The sequence below is a fragment of the Microcaecilia unicolor genome, chromosome 6 (genome assembly GCF_901765095.1).
Source record: "Microcaecilia unicolor chromosome 6, aMicUni1.1, whole genome shotgun sequence".
Classification (NCBI taxonomy): Eukaryota; Metazoa; Chordata; class Amphibia; order Gymnophiona; family Siphonopidae; genus Microcaecilia; species Microcaecilia unicolor.
This window is the reverse complement of record NC_044036.1, coordinates 150,149,021-150,162,577: the sequence shown is the minus strand read 5'-3', so window position 1 is coordinate 150,162,577 and position 13,557 is coordinate 150,149,021. Positions and strand designations below refer to the sequence as shown.

Below are 13,557 nucleotides of genomic sequence, written 5' to 3'. Positions count from 1 at the left end.
TCGGTAATTAGAGGGACAAGTAGGGTCGAGTGAAGGCTTCTTAAGGAGAGGTGTAACCACAGCATGTTTAAAGGCAATAGGGGCAGTTGCAGTGGAAAGTGAGAGGTTGAGAATGTGACAGATAAACGGAATAAGAGCAGGTGAGATAGCATTAAGAAGGTGGGTGGGAATGGGATCAGAGGAACAGGTGGTACATTTTGAGGAAGAAAGGAGAAGTGTAGTTTCCTCAATAGTAACTTCAGGAAAGGAGGAAAAGGAATGAGGGGAAGGAGAGAGAGGGGAACAGACTAGTGCAGGGAGAGGTGTCGAGGTAGAGAATTCAAGGTTTATCTTTTGAACCTTGTCGTGAAAGAATTCAGCAAGGGTCTGAGGAGATAATGAAGGGGGAGTTGGGGGAGGGGGCACCTTCAAGGAGAGAGTTCAATGTGGTGAAGAGAAGTCGAGGGTTAGAGCCAAGAGAGTTGGTCAGTTGGATATAATAATCCTGTTTGGCGCGTAAAAGAGCAGATTGGAAGGAGGTCAGCATGAACTTAAAGTGTAAGAAATCAGCAAGGGCCCGAGATTTCCGCCAGAGGCGTTCGGCGGAGTGGGTACAGGAACGTAGGTAGCGGATATTAGAAGTCAGCCAAGGTTGGGGTTTTGTACGCCTTATAGGGCGGGTCATCAAAGGTGCAACAGTGTCTAAGGCAGAGGATAGAGTATTGTTGTAAGAAGAAACAGCCTTGTTGACAGACGTGGATGGTGCCACAGTAGAGAGGAGGTTTGAAACATGGGAGGATAGAGATGAAGGGTCACTATCATGAAGATTCCTAGATAAATTAGATAAGATAGGACGGGACTGGGAAGGAGGAGATTTAAGTGTGAAAGTTATAAGATGGTGATCAGAGAGGGGAAGATCAGAGGCAAGAAAAGTAGAGGGTGAACAGTTGGAGGAGAAGATAAGATCAAGACAGTGACCATTTTGATGAGTGGAGGAGGTGGAGCATAGTTGGAGATTAAAGGAGGATGTTAAAGCGAGTAACTTGGAAATATAAGAGTTGAAAGGATCATTAGCAGGAATATTAAAGTCACCAAGGATGAGAGAGGGGGAGGAAGGATCATGTAAGAAGGCAAGCCAGGCATCAAAGTCACTGAGAAAGGATGAAAGGGACTTATCAGGGGGACAATAAATGACCGCTATTCGAAGAGGCAGAGGAGAGAAAAGGCGGATGGAGTGGTCTTCAAAGGAGGAAAAACAGTGAGATTGAGGTGAAAGAAGGGGTTGAAATCTGGAGGAGGGAGAGAGAAGTAGTCCAACACCACCCCCGCGACCAGCAGGGCGAGGAGTATGTGAAAAAAGATAACCGCCATGGCAGAGGGCTGCGACTGAAGCAGAGTCATAAGGGCAGAGCCAGGTTTCTGTTATGGCGAGCAGATGGAGGTGACGCGAGATAAAGAGGTCCTGGATATAGGGGAGTTTGTTACAGATAGAGCGGGCATTCCATAGGGCGCAAGAGAAGGGCAGAGAAGAGGAGGGGAGTAGAGGAATAGAGATGAGGTTAGAGAGGTCGCGGTGAGATCTGTAGAGTTGGGATAATAGTTGGTGAGGAGGGCCAGGATTGGGATTGATGTCACGGGCTGAGAGTAAGAGAAGGAGTAAAAGAGAGCGGAGGAGAGTAGGAGAGGTGTGACCATGAAGGCGTCAAAGGCAAGAGGTATTTAGGTGGAATGGGGAAGGCAAAATGGAGGGAAGAAAGAGACGAAGATTAAAAGCCAAGAGGGAGGAAGAGGGTAGGAGAGAAGGTGAGGTGATGAAGTCGATGGATGGGCAGCGAGTTCCTGTAGCGGAGAGAGGTAGGGGGTGAGGGAAAAGATTAGGAAGGGATAGGGCTAGGAAGAGAATGTAAATAGGGGCCATAAACGACTGAGGTACTTTAGCAACTGGGAAGAAGATTAGATGCAAAGAGAAAAATGCCGCCACGCGCCTAACGGCGCGCGGCACCTAGAGCAGAGGCCCTGAATGGATCGGAGTGGACCTGGGTGTCACCCCAGAGAAGGCTGTAAGAATATGCAGATGAGCTGCAAGTCCTCCACAGCACCTGAAAGGCAGCCAGTGGTAGAGCTGGGCACCTCTCAGCTGAGGAAAGGCTTACCAGGGGTTAGGCCGAAGCCAGCATTCCACCCACCACTTCCCCTGCTTGGTGTGCATTCTTTAGGGGTCAAGCATAGGGACACAGCTGGTTTTATACTAACAAACAGGGATGGCCTGCAACCTGTTTGCTGGCTTTTATTTCTACATATTTAATTGGATTAATATGGAGATCAAATTATGTCACCCTATTAATAGGAAAATCAAGGCAAACCTTTAATTTATGTATTACGGTTCACTCGGATTTGTCAATTAATAACCAGGTTGTGTGGTAGACTCGGGAACCTCAGCACAATAATCAATTTTGATTTAAGTAACCATTAATATCTGCTGTAAATGGCTGCTTTAATTGAATTAACACACCCCATAGAGTAAAACTGGAATTGCAAGTATATTAAACATCTTTTGCTTTGAACACAGACCTAAATAACTGGATAAATATAAAACAATTGTCTGGAAATATGCCTTTCATTTCCCTTTGCTGGTGTAATTTTCTGTATCACATACCCTCAAATCAACACCTAAATAAATAGCAATGAGAAAAATTAGCAGAACACTATACAAACTCAAGCCATTTGCAAATTGGTTAAGCAGTTAATAAAGATTCTGAATTTCATTAAAGCAGTCAGCGATAGGTATTTAAAAAGAAAAAGAAGAACTCTTTACTCTATGAAGTAGACATCTCCATTCTCTGTGTACGCCATTTCCCAGTTTTCAGGTAAAGGAACAAAAGTTTCCTCTTCACAGGGAGGTAGATTTTCAGGCAGTTGCCGAGATACTTCCGTGATGGGTACACTGGGTACTATATGACCTATAGTTGCAGCGGTTTCTCTTCCACTACTTGTACTGTGCTCAACTTGTTCCGTGGAATCTACTGTTACAACAAAACAAAAAAAAAAGAAGAGATAAAAAAAGAAAAAAAAAAAAAAAGAAAATGGTGAGCACTTTATAAACCATATTTAAAGAATTGTACTGCAGGAAATCCTATTTTATGAAATGTATGTTTTCAATTTGTCTTAAGCCATTCTGGGCGATGCTCATGGACTGGAAGGGTGGAGTAAAGATGCAACATTGGAATAAAGCCTGCTCACGTGTTGCTCATGCAAGTGTCCTAAGTAAGGAGCTTTCATTTTACTGTTTAGATCACAGAGGGGCCCTTTTACTAAGCCGCAAGGCACCTACGTGCACCCAATGTGTGTCAATTTTGAATTACCGCCCGGCTATCGTGAATCCTGGGTGGTAATTTCATTTTTACGTGTGTCCGCTATGCATGCTGGAAAATAATTATTATTTTCCCGCGCGTGGTGGAAACCGGGCGGTAATCATCATTCTACGCATGTCGATGATCACCTTACCGCTAAGTCAATGGCTGGCGGTAAGGTCTCAGACCCACAATGGACGCGCGCCAATTTTAATTTTGCCGTACATCAATTTTCGGCAAAAATTTTTAAAAGGCCTTTTTTTTTACAGGTGTACTGAAAAATGGATCTACGCATGCCCAAAATGTGCCTACAATAGCGCAGCCCATTTTTCAGTGCACCTTAGTAAAAGGACCCCAAAATGTATTCCAAGTTGACATCTGGTTAGCAGATGAACCTAGATACGTGTCAGATGTTTCTCCTAGACTAGGATGTCGTCGTCTCGGAAGCTGGTTTTTATACTTGCTGGGTCATACAAGAGCCATTAAAACCTGCTCCATAAATCATATATCTGTCATTTATGAGCAGCTGTCTGTGTCAGGATTTCTCTGCAAATACAGATCTAGTCAACCCAAATGATGATTTGGTTCTGTGAACCATTTCTTGGAAACGTTTGACCTTCCAATGTCCTGGATCCTGATTTTACAAGTATATAGACCACTTTTTTCAAGCAAAAATTATGGGACTAAGAAAGGCATGGGGAAAAGGGTTTTTGATGGTTCAATTCTTCTGAAACAATGGATAACCTATTGGACCAGGGTGATCTGAACCACTCTTAGGGTTCTGCAACAGTCAATGTATTTTCTAAGCCACAAGGCTCTCTAGACCCCTGTTAAAATGGTGAAACTGGCACCTGACAGGAGAACTGTTGGGACTGTGGTGTGGACAAAGTAACTCTAAGAGACATGCTTTAACATTGCCTGGCTCTTTCAAGATATTGGGTACAAGTATGAGACAGAATCTTAAAGGTATTAGGTATTCAAGTGCTATTCTCTCCAAAAATGTTAATTTGAAAATCTTCTCTGATGTTTTTTGATTATATTCCAGTAGTTGTATTATGAATAGTTCTCCTTGTTTGGAAACAGACACGTTAGATATGAAAACATGGTGGAATAAAATATGTCTGCATAGGAATAAAAATGAGTAATTGTTCTTTGAAGAGGAAGAATCAATGGAAGTCGTTAGATATATATTTTCATATTGTATCTCCTGTCTCTATTGTTTTGTGTTATGTCACAACTACATTTGGTTCGGGGAGCCATTTTCTTTTATGTTTTCTTGGTTTGTACTATGTGGTTTGTTATATACCTGTTAAGAAAAATTTTAATAAAGATATTGAAACAAAACAAAAAAGAATGGCTTCTTCAGGGAGGTGAAGGAGGTAAAACCATTAAGGGCTAGATTTATTAAAGTTTGGCAGTTACTACATATTAATGCCTGACATCTGCAAAACCACTGTGTTAATTGATGGAGCATTCCCAGCGTCTTTCCACACAGTTAACGCAGAGAAAATGTCTGTGGTGCAGAGAGCTATACCTATAAATTAAATTAAGAGTCCACCTGCACTACCCGGATCAGACTATAAGACAGAACCTAAGATATGCTTCCCTACTTAATCCTTTCAGAATTTATCCTTCTTCCAACCTCATTATACATTCTTCCTTAATTAACAACACACTATCCCAATATACACCCTCTTCCTACCTCTACCACCCTCCTCCCTTACCCACATCTAATTGTCCACTTCTTTATACACTATATTACAGATGTTATCCATTCTATGTTATATTGTAAACCTGTTATATTATGTAAGCTGCATTGAACCTGCTAATATGTGGGAAAGCGCGGGGTATAAGTGTTACAAATAAATAAATATATAAGTGACATCAACTGTGCCGTGCTATAATTCGGAGTGTTAACAGTAGCCATCTCTGCATTTCTATACAGCACAATAGCAGCCCATGCACCACTTATTTTATTTATTTGGACTTTGCTCACACCTTTTTCAATAGTAGCTCAAGGTGAGTTACATTCAGGTACTCTGGATATTTTCCTGTCCCTGGAGGGCTCACAATGTAACGGGATCTTTCACTCACCACATAAGCATCTATGCATGCCCAACGCGTGCCAAAATGGAGTTAAAGCCTACCACGTGGCTCTTGCAGTAATTTCATTTTTGGCGCGCGTCCGATATGCGCGTCTGAAAAATATTTTTTATTTTTTAGATGCGCATAACGGACACGCATCAGATGGCATTTGACGCGTGTACGGCATTACTGCCCGGATTCTTTACTGCTAGGTCAACGGCTGGTGGTAAGGTCTCAGACCCATAATGAAAGCACAGTAATTTTGATTTTGCCGCATGTCCATTTTCGTCCCCCCCACCACCAAAAAAAGGCCTTTTTCACAGGCGTACTGAAAAATGGATTGGCGTGTGCCCAAAACCCGCGACTACACTACCGCAAGCCATTTTTCAGCGCACCTTAGTAAAAGGACCCCTAAGTTTGTACCTGAGAGAATGGAGGGTTAAGTGACTTTTCACAAGATCACAAGAAGCAGCAGTGGGATTTGAACTAGCCACCTCTGTATTCCAAGTGCACTAACTTATTTATTTGTTGCATTTATACTCCGCTCTTTCCTGCTCGGTAGCGGGTTCAGTGCGGCTTACATAGTATGGATTACATAGTATCACAGAAAGAACACAGCTGTACCAATAGTAGAGGTAAGATGTGGTTGTTAGGAAATAGGTTGAGATAGGTGAAATGGGCAGGGGATGTAGAGGTAGGAGAGGTAGGAGTGGTGTAGAGTGGGTTCATAGGTCTAACCACTAGGCCACTCCTTCACTCCATCCTGTACAGTGTTAGCATGATGAGAAAGCATCAAATTAACTGTAAGCATGGACTGACTGTTACATTAGCTTCAGAACTTAGTACAAGAACAGCGGTCTGTGCCCTGAGAAAGGCAAGGACAAATCAAACTCAGGTATACATATAAAGTATTGCATACCATGTGAATGAGTTTATCTTGTGGGCAGACTGGATGGACCATAGAGGCCTTTATCTGCCGTCATTTACTATGTCACATTTACAACAAACACAGCATTGTAAATAGGCCCTAGGAGAGTCCAAGAAAGCATGGGGGAAGTCAACAGAAATCAACTGAGCTCTGTGGCATTGAAAAAGGACAAACTGAGCAGACTAGATTAGCCTTACAGTCTTGATCTGCTGCTGTTCTCCAGATTTCTATGATAAATTTGCACAGCCGCTAGCTAACAATTTCATTTCATTTTAAACGCCATTTATTCAGCAAAATCATCTTTCAGCTGCACAATTCCAATATTCATTTGGCACTGCTCAGCAGACAATATTGGCTTAACAGAAACAGAACAACTGTGGTTGAAATATGGGTTATTCTGTTCACCACAATCACTAGTTCACATAAATCTATCAGCAAAGAATTGACAAAATTAAGAAATGTACAGTTGCACCACTAGCCACTGAGATCACAATTCAAAACTGCCATTAACTCTTTTCTGAGCAATAGAGTAAACTGTTAGGCAGCTAAGCCTTACACAAGTAACAAGGCTTTGAATCAAAAGAAAAAAAAAAAGGTATTCCACAGACTGTGTGCAGAATACTCGAGTAAGGTGGCATTGGTGAACCAAAATTTAGGCACATTCTATATGTTGCATGCATACTAGATGAAACACCTGTGCAATGCCCTTGCTCAGCCTATGTTAACAACCCCCCCCCCCCCCCATGCAACTGCATGCTAAGGGACGTAAGCGAACATTTTATAAAATAGCACTTAGCAGTTAAATGCGTAACTGCCAATTATTGGTGTCAATCACCCGCATAAGTGCAATTTTTCTATTCATATGTGTACATTATCAGCTGCCTAAATAGAGGCGCACCTTATAGAATTGCCCTTAATACACCTACTGTGCGTTAACACATCTGCATTATCTAAAAAGTAGTTGTGCTCTGGAGTGGAGGAGTGGCCTAGTGGTTAGAGCACCAGTCTTGCAGTCCAGAGGTGGCCGGTTCAAATGCCACTGCTGCTCCTTTTGATCTTGGGCAAGTCACTTAACCCTCCATTGCCTCAGGTACAAACTTAGATTGTGAGCCCTCTTAGGACAGAGAAATATCCAGTGTACCTGAATGTAACTCACCTTGAGCTACTACTGAAAAAGGTGTGAGCAAAATCTAAATAAATAAATATTTGAGATTCTACATGGAATGTTGCTAGTGGAGGAGTGGCCTAATGGTTAGTGCAGTGGAAGATGGAATGTTGCTACTATTTGAGATTCCGTTGCTACTATTTGAGATTCTACATGGAATGTTAATGTTGCTATTTTACTAGCAACATTCCATGTAGAATCCTGCCCTTGCAGATCAGCAACGTGGCCGCGCAGGGTTCTGTTTCTGTGAGTCTGATGTCCTGCACGTACGGGCAGGACGTCAGACTCACAGAAACAGAAGCCTGCGCGGCCGCATTGCTGATCTGCAAGGGCAGGCTTCTACATGGAAAGTTGCTAGTGGAGGAGTGGCCTAGTGGTTAGAGCACCAGTCTTGCAGTCCAGAGGTGGCCGGTTCAAATGCCACCGCTGCTCCTTGTGATCTTGGGCAAGTCACTTAACCCTCCATTGCCTCAGCTACAAACTTAGATTGTGAGCCCTCCTTGGACAGAGAAATATCCAGAGTACCTGAGTGTAACTCACCTTGAGCTACTACTGAAGAAGGTGTGAGCAAAATCTAAATAAATAAATTATTGCTCATGATAACAGTTAATGCACAGCAGGGGTGAAGCACACCTCGAGGTGGGAAGAGGCCAAGGTTGGGGGGGGGGGGGCACATTTTGGTCAATTAGAATCTCAATTAGAAGCAACATTCCATGTAGAACCCTAAAGAGTAGCAAGATTCCACTCAGAATCTCAATTAGTAGCAAGATTCCATTCAGAATCTCAATTAGTAGCAACATTCTATACTACCAAACCCGGGGCAAGCAGTTGCTTCCCCATGTGTGTCTCAATAGCAGACTGCACTTTGGCTGTCCTAACTTATACATTGAAGTTATAAGGAGAGCGGCTGAATTTTGCCACTCTCCAAGTAACTTTGTGCCTGGCCCTATATGCTACTCCTAAACTGTCTCCCCAGTTAATGCATGAATAACCTGCAAATGTGTGTATAACTGGTTCGGATATTTTTAATTTGGCCTATGAAGTTGGTATCAGCGTTGACCGCATGTCTTTTTAAACACAGTTATTACTGAATTACAACTGGGTAAAGTGAAGGGCATAGAAAGAAATTAACTTGCTCAAGTGCAGAGAAAGATTTGAAAGGATGTCTACTGATCCACTGGCATCAGCCTCTTTCCACTATACTGGTAGAAAAATAATGAGAAGTAGCATTTTTTCACTCTCTCACATGTTGATCCAATGCTGGTTATTGGAATGCCTGAAAAACTAGATACTACTGATATGTCACATCTTTCTATTAAAAGCTGCGGTTTCGTACAGGAAAAACAATATCTCCTTCTATCTATAAAAACTGTCTCCAATTACCAAAATGTTAGCAAGCAAACAAAATACCTCCCCCCCCCCCCACCCCCCCCCCCCCCCCCCCCCCCCCCCGTTTACTAAAGCTTAGCTCGAATTATCTGCAGCGGGGCCCATTTTATTCCTGTGGATCCTGCAGCAGATAACTGGAGCTAAGCTTTAGAAAAAGACCCCCTTAAGAGCCTTAAACATAGGAAAAATCTATGAAACTATATTTTAACCCACACGGTATTGTAAAATGATTCAACTTCTGAAGTTTAAAAAGCGTATAGACCTCTCTGGAGGTTTCTACTATTATGACAAAGATCTGGAGCAACTATTATTGAGTTAGCAACAAATTCCCTCAAAATTTTTAAGTTACCTCCATGACAAGCACTTTCCGGCAGAAAAGTAGCAAAATTCTACCAACACTGCTAATAAATCAACACATATTATGCAAAGCTGTCAAAAAATGGTAAAATATTTTCACATACCTCTGGTAAAAGGTCAGTAACAAAAGACACAAACAAGGTTGTCAAGAAAAATGAAAAAAAAGAAATCTCCATAAATATGTGTTGCTTTTACTACACAACAACTAAAAATGGAATATGGAAAAGTCTCTTCTGAATAACATAACCCCATTCACAATTTTTCCACATATGAGGCTTTTTTCTTCTGTTTCTTTGTGATTGAATAAACTTTGTATGTTAATACAGAGTGGAAAAGTTGTGCTGTATTATTGCCATTTACCATATACATTTTGAAGCAAACTCAGTAACTGATTATTTCTGGCTCAAAAAAAACTTTATATCTTTCTTCAAAACGGCACATTTACTTGTTTTGTCAATAATAGAAAAGGGACCAAATATATATATTTTAATCTGCCTTATAAAAACAGAAGACAATATTTCAGCTTTACCTATAAAGGTACTGCTCATTTCAGGAATGTCATCCTCATCTTCCTCATCGTTTTCCGTATACTCTATGCCAGCATTTCGCATGTCATTGTAAGATTTTGTTCGTTTTGGAGTCGACTGCTTGGAGTCGTACCGGAGATTTTGTAAAGCATCACTGGTAATCACTTTCCCACTGGCGGGCTGACTTGGAGGCTTGGGTGTTCCATAATAGTTACCTAGGCAATAGAGACACATTTGCATATTAAAAAGGAAGATTTTTCTTTTTAAACAGCTAGGTTTCTTTTCTTTTTCCTTAAATTTAAACAAAACTGCTTTCACTATAAAGAAATAATCCTATTTTCCCAACTGTATTTTATATCTGGACTTGACCAGAAAAAGGTTTCTTTCAATTTAGGTTATTCACAGTGAACTTAATAGCGGAAATGTGTGTTCCATTGTTCAGGTGCATTGAGCGGACAGAACTAAAACAAAGACTATGGTGCTGAATAGTAAAACTTTATCTCATTACATTTGAATTTCAATTAGCAGTCCTTTTTACATGTATGCCTCTACACAATGCTGTGTCAGATTTAGTGTAAGCTCTGTAGAAAATAAAAAATTCATTACCTCTTCTACCCTAAGTGATCAAAGCAAGAATGACCTGAATCAAAAGAAAAGATCTTTTGGTTGGTGTTGTGGCAATAGTGCTTTTATAGTAACATAGTAACATAGTAGATGATGGGAGAAAAAGACCTGCACGGTCCATAAAGTCTGCCCAACCAGATAAACTCATATGTGCTACTTTTTGTGTATACCTTACCTTGATTTGTATCTGCCATTTTCAGGGCACAGACCATAGAAGTCTTCCCAGCACTAGCCCCGCCTCCCACCAATTATCTATTTTCAGCTTTGTTAGCAAAAAAAAGTGAATATTTTTTTATTTCTGTTGATGGACGCCTTAGTACCACGTAATTTATTTTAAAGTCGGTGTGAATCAAAATGTGCTTTCTTTTACACTACATTTCAATCAATCACCACCTTCTTGTGATCTTCAATTAAAAAAAAAAATTACTGAAACAACCATCTATTGTATGCTTGTTAATGAATCTTATATAATTTATACCCAATTCACTCTTCAAAATATGACAACAATGACATCTTGGCAACAGTGTGGCTACCAGATTCACAGTGCAAGTCATGTCGGTCCTGGAGTGCCCCCTGGCCAGTCAGATTTTCGGGATATCCACAAATGAACATGCATGAAAGAGATTTCCATACAATGGAGACCATGCATGCAAATCAATTTCATGCATGTTCATTGTGGATATCCTGAAAACCTGACTGGCCAGGGGGGTCCTCCAGGACCAACATAGGAAACACTGGTGTAAGTCCAGCAGAGGTAACAAGAAAAAAAACCTCACAACTACTACTTAGTAAGAAATATTAAAGCATTTCATAGATCTTCTATGTGGCGTTTGTGGGTGTTATGTCTGGGAATGTGAGCCCTTGTGCCCCGACTGAGCACGGCAAAGATGGAGTGACATCGCACTCGGTCAGGCAGCCAGACAACCCCTAGCTTCACTTGGGAAGCGACCGCCGTTGAGCCCCCAGGTGCAGGCGGCCACCAGGACTGTTTCTCTGAGTATTCGCTGCGCTGCTGATTCCTTGGCTCCTGGACGTTGTCTGCTCTCCCTACCTGTCGGGTCAGTGGCCATGCAACCCCGCCAGTTCCGGAAGTCCTGGTGGCCGCCTGCACCTGGGGGCTCAACGGCGGTCGCTTCCCATTTGTATCCCACATTTTCCCACCTGTTTGTAGGCTCAATGTGGCTTACATAGTACCGGAGAAGCATTTGCAGACTCCGGTGAGAACTCCTCTCAATGCAGCCTCCCCCTGGTAGTGTAGTGGGCTCCCCTTCCCTTCAATCCCCTGACTCAATACACAAAAAAACATTGGTAGTCTAGTACAGTGTTTCCTAAGTCTGGTTCTGGAGTACCCCTTGCCAGTCAGGTTTTCAGAATAACCACACTGGTCTAGTAGGCTTCCTTCCTCCCTAGCAGTGCACTGCACCACTAGGGGTGAAATACTACCTTTTGTAATGATGGCATCATTAAAAACAGGAATTAGTGGGCATCTTTTGACTTTTTGGAGGTTGGTGGCACGGATCCAGGGAGTTCAGAGAAGAGAGGGGTTCCATTGCAATCATGTTATGTTTTAAACCCCAAAACAGTGAGAAAGAATATAACCCCCACTTTTCTTCTCAAAGAAAATAAACCCCTCCCATATACCAAGACTGCCTTTGCTTAATTTAATTACAACCATACACAAGCTCCTTTAACTAGCTGTTCAATTTTTTGCAAAGCTTGGTGATAAGACATGGGAAGGGGGGAGGGAGTTCTCCTGAGTATTTAACTATGGAAACCTGCAAGTCCATAAAAGAGAACAAGAGATGTCAAGCTTTTCAAGCTAGCAGATGGGTTATCTCTTTAGCAGTGCAGATCAAAATAAATGAAGGGCCCAATACAGAAAAGCTTGCGTTAGAGCAGTGCACAGATGGCTTCAAACACAACCTTAATGTACAATTTCTGCTTGCTGATACAGTAAAACCATTATATAGAAACAGAACCGGTTTAAAACTTGCTTGCTAATCTAACTTCTGTTTTTGAAAAAGATGCACGAGATGAGGTTTCAATTGGTTTAAATCCTCATGTCTAAAATTTGGGCACAGATCCTGGTGCTGTGCTTGTCAGGGCCCTGGTCGCGCCGCGCCGCCTGGGCGGCGCACTGACCTCAGGACCTCGGAGCGGGGGTTTGAGGCATCCCTTGGCATTGCTTGCTGGGGTGGGCTATTCCAGGGCACTTCATACGCGGTGCAGAGTGCGCTGGCTCGGCCCTGCTGGGGCGGGGTCTCCTAGGTGAACGCGCAAGAGCAGCGCCTTTGTAGTCCCACAACGGGGTATGGGATGTGGAGCTCCCCACTTACGTCAGGCCTTCCAGGCCTATTTCAGGGCATCGGGGCCTGACACTCTCTACCAGGGGCGTAGATATCATGGGGCCACGGGGGCATGGGCCCCCGTATTTTTGGCCCTGGACCCCCCTGCCGCAACCCTTCCTTCCCACCGCCAACTCTCCCCCACCGCGTACCTTTGCTGGCAGGGTACCACAACCCCCGCCAACCGAAGTTCTTTCGGCCGTGCGGCGTTGCTGACCCCCCCCCCACAACCCTCTTGACCCCCCCTTCCTGCCGCCAACCCTCTCCCGCCGCGTACGTTTGCTGGCGGGGGACCTAACCCCCGCCAGCAGAAGTCCTCTTCTCGGCCGCGCGGCGTTGCTTGCTGAATGATCTGATCAAGTTTCTGTGCGTGCGTCTGACGTCCTGCATGTTGTATGTGTAGGACGTCAGACGCACGCACAGAAACAGATTCAAACTTGATCAGATCATTTGGCAACGCCGCGCAGCCGAGAAGAGGACTTTGGCTGGTGGGGGTTGGGGTCCCCAGCCAGCAAAGGTACGCGGCGGGGAGAGGGTTGGTGACGGGAAGGGGGGGGGGTCGAGAGGGCTGCGGCGTCGGAGTCAGCAACACCTCACGGCTGAGAAGAGGACTTCGGCTGCTGAGGGTTGGGGTCCCCCGCCAGCAAAGGTACGCGGCGGGAGAGGGTTGGCAGCGGGAAGGGGGGGTCGAGAGGGTGGCAGCAGCAGTGAAAGTTGGTGGCGCTGGGGGGGTCAGCGGTGCTGGGGGGGAGCTAAAATGTGCCCCCAAACCTGGGGCTCTGGACCCCCCTCCCGTCGAAGTGTGGCT

General features: G+C 43.6%; 1 protein-coding gene across 26 annotated transcripts in view; it reads right to left on the bottom strand.

The window, feature by feature from the left end:
- Positions 1–13,557, bottom strand: part of MAGI1 (membrane associated guanylate kinase, WW and PDZ domain containing 1) — a 526,393-nt gene that overhangs the window by 151,254 nt on the left and 361,582 nt on the right. For 25 of the 26 annotated variants that reach the window (XM_030205202.1, XM_030205208.1, XM_030205204.1 and 22 more), the window contains exons 4-5: positions 9,783–9,995; positions 2,795–3,002 (exon numbers count right to left, since the gene is read on the bottom strand). In XM_030205202.1, coding sequence (XP_030061062.1) covers positions 2,795–3,002; positions 9,783–9,995 — 421 coding nt within the window. The remainder of the gene's footprint in view (positions 1–2,794; positions 3,003–9,782; positions 9,996–13,557) is intronic. The other variant, XM_030205207.1, reaches the window with a different exon arrangement.